The sequence below is a fragment of the Carassius auratus genome, chromosome 26 (assembly GCF_003368295.1).
Source record: "Carassius auratus strain Wakin chromosome 26, ASM336829v1, whole genome shotgun sequence".
Taxonomy (NCBI): Eukaryota; Metazoa; Chordata; class Actinopteri; order Cypriniformes; family Cyprinidae; genus Carassius; species Carassius auratus.
Genome location: NC_039268.1, coordinates 15,441,960 through 15,448,632, shown reverse-complemented (window position 1 = coordinate 15,448,632; position 6,673 = coordinate 15,441,960). Strand labels below are relative to the sequence as shown.

The window sequence follows — 6,673 nt, the reverse complement described above, 5'->3', positions numbered from 1 at the left end:
ATTCTTTACCACTATTATTATAGCCCACTGAAAAATGGCAATAGTAATAAGTCCTAATCAAACCATATTAACAATTTACATTACATATATTTCTTGCTGGATGTTAAAAAATTCAACAGGACAAGTATGTGGACAGCAGTGGGACTGTATTGTGACCTGTAGGATGTTTGTTCTACATGATCCCTGCACACACAACTTCACATTCCTGTCCAAACACTGACAGTTACCAAAAGATATGGTGCCCTCATGTTGCTGTGAGAGGAAACACAACCACATCTCATCAGTTACAGAAAGTGAAGGTAATTTTGAATTCATTTGTCTTTAAACCTACTTTGAACAATAATAAACCAAAAACTAAATCATAATTTCAATTAAAGTTTTCACAACTGTTTTACTGTTTTCATTTAACTGATAAAGCATTTAATAGCCATTTAATGATAGGTTTCTTTTGTGAAAATTACCCCACCTATTACAAAAGACCATTATACATATAATGAATGTTATCTTTTTCTTCTGGGCAAAAAAACACTGTCTTCTCAAAACCTGAAATATTCGATAGGCATTCAGGTTCGGTTTCAAAACTAATCAAAGCCGCAATTAGACCCAAGCTCCATTAGATTTTACAAACAATTTTTAGAAAAAATACCAATTTTAAAGTGCTTAATCAAAATATTTTTCAGCTTTTCAGTTATTTGCATTATTGTTGAAACTACAATATGCTAAAATCACATGACACATGTACAAATTATGACAGGATCATGTTGAACTATAGGAGTTCATTAGAAATTGTTAACATTTGAGCAGTTCCTTCTTTTGCACACTAAACACTATATTTACCATCTTAGTCTTGATTGGATTTGATTAAACATTAAGACAGATTTACCGACATGCATTTTCTGAGAACGCTTGTGATTTGTATTTAAAGAAAGAGTCTTTGATATTTATGAATATAGAAGTTGGTCACTGCATTTTGATTATAAATGAGCTCTTCAAGACCTAGTATACACACACACACTATATATATATATATTTTTTTTTATATATATATATATGAAATAAGTCATATATTTATACATTTAAACCAATGAAGAATTAACTTGAATGATGATCTCTTCTGACTTCATTGTTTTGATTGTATTCAAGAAAATACTAAAATGAAAATAGAAAATAAGGCACTTCAACATAAAAACAAGCAATACTGAACTGTGCATGTGATGAAAAAGATCAGATTTAGTTTTATTGTATCAGGCAATGAGTGTCTCTAGACAGACTCGGGCCTCTTAAACTCTCACTGTCAGCCTTCAAATAAATGATAAGACAAAAGGACAGAGAAATAGGAGAGAGAGCAAAGCACAAAATGTTATTTTATTTACAAAGTTTTTGTCTTACAGAAAGTAAAAATGTAGCTACAACCTTGATTTGTGCAACAGGCTGCCACACTAAAATTATGGCCCGCTTGTCACACAGTTGCTATAGCAATCTTATTGGGAAATTTGGAACAAAAACTAAAGGGGGAGGAAATGTCAACAAAAAAGAAAAGAAAAAAAAAAAGTAGAGAGAGAGAGAGAAAAAAACACTTTCAACAAAATATTAAAAGCACAGACCCAAAACTAAATACCAGTCCCCAAAGTCCCCAGAGGTTTTGAAACACAAACGGGCAGGGGATTGACAGTGGACTTGTGGAATGCTGAGTAAGCCACCGATCCAGAAGGCTTTCATTCAGCTTGTAGGCTCCATATGAACAGCTCCACCCGTCCGGTACAGTCTTGCCCCCACAGGGAGCTCAGCGCTTGGGTAGAGAGGGAGTTGTGGAGGGGTAGAAAGGTTGACGGGATAGCCAAGTTGTTGAAAAGGAAGGAGAGGGTAGAGTTGGTAACAGAGTTGTTCATTGGCTCTTAATCGTCCTCCTCATCATCGTCGTCATCATCTTCATCGTCTGCTTCTCGTTTTCTCTTCTCACCCTTGCCTCCTTGCTCTTCTTCTGAGTGAGATAAAACAATTAATTCATAATCACTCACACACCAAAAGAAGCAAACCAAGTCATGAAATCAAAAATATGTGCTCAATCCAATACAACTCACCTTCATCATCATCATCATCGTCATCATCTTCGTCATCCTCTACTTCTCCATCCTGACCAAAGTCTTCCTCCTGAAACCAACAAGCCCATGTAATTAAATCAGCTGTTCTGTTATGTTTCCGTAAGCAATGCATACAATTTAACTTGTACCTCGTCCTCTCCACTCCCATCCTCATCATCCTCCTCCCCTTCAACCTCATCTTCATCATCGTCATCATCTTCCTCTTCGTCAAACTCCTCCTCCTCTCCATCTTCATCCTCCTCTTCTTCTCCTTCTGTATTTAAAGTGATATTAGTGAACATTGCTAAGTTAACAAAAAAAAAAAAAAAATACTTGCCAAACCCACCCTCATCATCATCGTCATCGACCCCATCTCCATCAGCTTCTCCGTCAGAGTCTGACGCCTCGTGGTCCTCCATATCGTAGCCGTCTAGATATGTGAGTTGTGGAAGGAGATTGAAGACACTTTCCCGGTAGTCATTCAAGTTTGTGACTTCGCAATTGAAAAGGTCAAGACTTTTCAAATGGTCAAGTTTTTTCTGCCAATGTGAACAGATGAATACCATAACTGTACAATTCCATTTTGTGTTATACTGTCAGCAAAGCTAAAACAATTCTTTGCACACCTGAGGTAAGATATCTTAAATATTTTCTTTTAAATATCACTGCAGGAGAAAGTTAGTCTTACAGGTTTGGAATACCATGAGGGTCATTTTAATTTTGGGTTAACCGCTGCTTTAACCCTGACGTATAAAGTAATTATACGTAATATATATTAGTTTTTTAATGAAAAAAAAAAAAGTAAACATCACAGTTGCTTTTATGGCTAATATAGTATGATACAGAGAACATGAAGCTCATACTCCAATAAACACCTCTTTTTATTTGGAGGCCTAACCTGCACAAAAATATGCAATTCGGGGCATTTGCCAATATTTATATGACCAAAAGGTAGATGAACTAACAGCTTGTACTGTAAATCAATGAGATCTTTATAACAGTCTAGCAGACTAATTACAGTAAAAACTGATATTTATATGCATTATATATTTCCCAATAATGTCTTCATAAAATTATATTTAAATGCTTTGTTTTATGCTAAGTGCAATAAAATGTATAAATAAATGTTTGTATAGTATTTAACTCTCCAGTTTCAACATAATCCTTCAAAAAAAAAAAAATCATGTATGGATAATCAAGTAAACCCAAGCTGCAATTTTAATAAGAACATAACATTTATTTGTATACTTATACATACACACAACCAGTCAACATTATAAGATCAGAACGATTTGTAAAGTTTTTACAGGAGTTTCTTATGCTCATTCAAGGCTGCATTTATTTGACCATAAATTCTTGAAAATTTTAATATTGAGAAATATCATGATGTAATATAACGTTTTTCTATTTTAATATACATTAAAATCTGATTTATTCCTGTGATGCAAAGAAGATTTTTCAGCATGATTACTCCAGTCTTCAGTATCAAGTTTGGGGTCAGTACATTTTTTTTTTCATTTTGCAAGATTACGGTTTTATTTCTGTATTTTTGATCAAATAAATGCAGCCTTAATGAGCATAAGAGTCTTTAATAACATTACAAGTCTTACTGATCTCAAACTTTTGACCTGTAATGTATATATTAAAGATTTGATGCACAAAAGACGCTAAAAGCTTTTTCAGCATAATTTTGATCACATTGATAACTAGGCTTTACAGGGTTAAGCTGTAAACTTGTAAGCGTGTAAAACTACATGCAAATTCATAAGACAGGAAGTCTGTACAAACCAAGGGTTCCAATGTGCTGATGTCTTTCAGTTTGTTGCCACTTAGGTTTAGATGTGTGAGATTGGGGAGTTTTTCAGCTAAAACATCAAGGCCACCAGAGATTCTGTTGTCACTGAGTTCCAACTGAAAATGAACATGCACACATATCAGAACACAACTAAGATAATTTCACATTCTTAACAGAGACATGTAAATAGACTGATTACCTTTTTAAGTTTTCCGAGTTTAGGGAGGTTGGCGACTGAGAGTAGACCAACATTTATCAAACTTAGAAACTCAAGATTGACAAATTCTGCTGTGAGGCCTTCGATTTTCCCTTCATTTGATCTGCAGTTGTCAAGGACGAGTTCTCGTACCTATAACCAACCAACATAAGAGAAAATATAAATACTAGAAGTAATGTGTTAACAATAAGGTATAACATCAACAATATGGAATCAAAAGAGCAACTCAAATTTTAGCAGCCAGTGGGTGGACACGTTGGCCAACATGGCCATGCTCAATGGAGGCGACAAACTATGCTGGTTTATAAAAAAAAAAAAAAAAAAAGTTTCTCAACTGGGGAAAACACAAGGCGGATTCCCTTGCAAATACGCTTGTTTTTTAAATGTTTGGGTGATTTCAATGTTTTTAAGTTGCCATGCACACTCGATAAGTGTTTAGTCAAAAAACTAATCTGAAAACCACTGAATAATGATTGCTAAGCGGTTGTTGCTGCTGCTGCTGCTGTTGTTGTATGGCCCTATGGCTCAGACTGTCGCAGCGAGTCGCCAATGAGAAAACGGCAGATTACACGCCGACAGCCAGACAACATGGACATATCCGAAAGACACCACGGTCTTTTGTGACATTTTGTGTGACAAACTGCAAATGGAGGGTATTTATGAGCTTGTGTAGGATGGAAGGGATGTGTCGATGGCGTATTCCTGCTGCGAAAGGCGAAGACAGAGCGGAAATTAGTGAGACAAAAATGGAGAGTTTCTTTCTCTCATGACAACATGGCGCCTCCTCATATAGACTACATTGGCAGAAAAACGCTACACGTTAACCAAAACTCAACGCTGTGTTTGAAAACCTGATTCTGTGCTGTTATTCGTGTCACAGGATATTATTTCACGCGACCTTTACTTGATTTTAAAACGGAACTTAAACATTTCCGCTGGATTGCCCAACCAAACTAGCACATGTAACGTTAGCTTCTATTTACTCAGTCTCTTGTTCCGTCTCTGCACACGTTAAGATTCATAATGTATCTTAAAAACGTTTGAAAATCACCAGAGCGAGTATTTATTGAGTATACGCGTCAGTTTAATCGGTAGTGGCGCGTGGGGAGTAATGGCGGGAATCAGCGCCTCGCAGCAGCGATTAACAATAATTCAGCACGATTTTGTTAACGAATAACTTAAATGTGTTAAATACTATATGGTTTAAGATTACTTTTAAGAATATATTTTGGCAAACTTAAAAAAAAATCTTAGTTCATTCATATAAATTAATCGTTAAGCCTTTGTGTCCTTTATAATGAAATTAATAATTCGACTGTATGTGCGTCAAATTATATATTTACTTTATTTTTTTAACTGGGGGGCTTATTGTTATTATACCAGAACATCGTAGGAATGGAGGAGCCGTCTTTTATAGTGACAGACCAAAATGTGACCGTATTTAAGGAAATGTGTTAGTGTATGGCCATCTTCAAAGTATAGCTGGTTTATTACTTTGGCTTTTAAGTGTCTGTAATAAAGGGCGCCTCATGTTAGCAACAAACATGGCCACCACGGTGAAATAAATCACCCCATCCATATCCTACCACACCGATGTTAAAATAAGCTAATATTAAGCATAAAAGCATGCCAGATCACGAATACACACATCCAGCATGGGGGCTTAAAATGCTTGCAATAATGCCTTGAGCTTTCCAAACTAACTAACGTTACTCAGTACGTGTTACACAGTCTGGATCATTTCATATCAAAACAGACGAATGAACATTAATGGTTTGAATATACACGCAGCACTTTCTCGTCTAACTCTGTACCAGGGGTATTACACCCATGTGCTTACCATTAAAGTACACACAGGTCAGTGGAAGTAGAAAGTAGCACAGCTAGCATGGCTGAACACAAAACTAAAGGTTTGGCTCAAAATTACTTACATCAGATGGTGTCCTGTTCCTCAGCTCCAAATGAATCCTCTTTTTCATGTCCATATCGCCCCTCAAAAGTTGGACTCTTCCCTCTTGGGTTCTGGAGGAATTTCTGTTCAGCCCAAAAGGTAGAAAGATGCCTTAATGGAGGGAGAATATGGGACTGTATAATGATCTGAGCCCAGCGCCAAGTTACTCTGGGAGAGCAGAAACCATGGAGGGAAACGGCACTGAAACGAATATATACTCAATAGCGCCTTCTCCGGCCAACGACGCCCACTGCAGTCATACAAACAAGCTCGAACAGTGCTGCATTACAGTATGTGACATCAAAAGTTTGAATGTTGTAATTCAAGTACAATTTGTTGGAAATGTGCCATATATGTTTAATTCTATGTAACTTATTGTTTACATAATCAGTAAATAATGTGTATTATGGCTTTTAACATTCATTCATCATCTGGGGAACACAAATCCTTGTTTTTCTGTCTGGGTTAAAATGGCCTCGTCATTATTTGATGGTGTATTTCCAATAAAACATGTTAATTTCAACATCATTGTATTTTCTTACATCAAGTAACAAGTTATTCTAGCTTAGCATACATGTTATTTATGCAAATGATATGTTTAAAAATAGACAGCAGGATATTCCTTGTAC

The 6,673-nt window shown here is 35.9% G+C and overlaps 1 protein-coding gene across 2 annotated transcripts; it reads right to left on the bottom strand.

The window, feature by feature from the left end:
• Positions 1 to 1,334: 1,334 nt before the first annotated feature.
• anp32b (acidic (leucine-rich) nuclear phosphoprotein 32 family, member B) lies at positions 1,335 to 6,264 on the bottom strand. 2 transcript variants are annotated; one of them, XM_026204415.1, is made up of 7 exons: positions 6,025 to 6,264; positions 4,076 to 4,225; positions 3,870 to 3,992; positions 2,428 to 2,620; positions 2,231 to 2,355; positions 2,082 to 2,151; positions 1,335 to 1,981 (listed from the first exon to the last, which is right to left on the bottom strand). In XM_026204415.1, the coding sequence occupies exons 1-7, from the start codon at positions 6,076 to 6,078 to the stop codon at positions 1,896 to 1,898; spliced, it is 801 nt and encodes a 266-aa protein (XP_026060200.1). In that variant the 5' UTR covers positions 6,079 to 6,264; the 3' UTR covers positions 1,335 to 1,895. The 2 variants fall into 2 exon arrangements, with proteins under 2 accessions (XP_026060200.1, XP_026060201.1); XM_026204416.1 differs by having other exon boundaries at positions 1,335 to 1,978.
• Between the last annotated feature and the right edge of the window lie 409 nt (positions 6,265 to 6,673).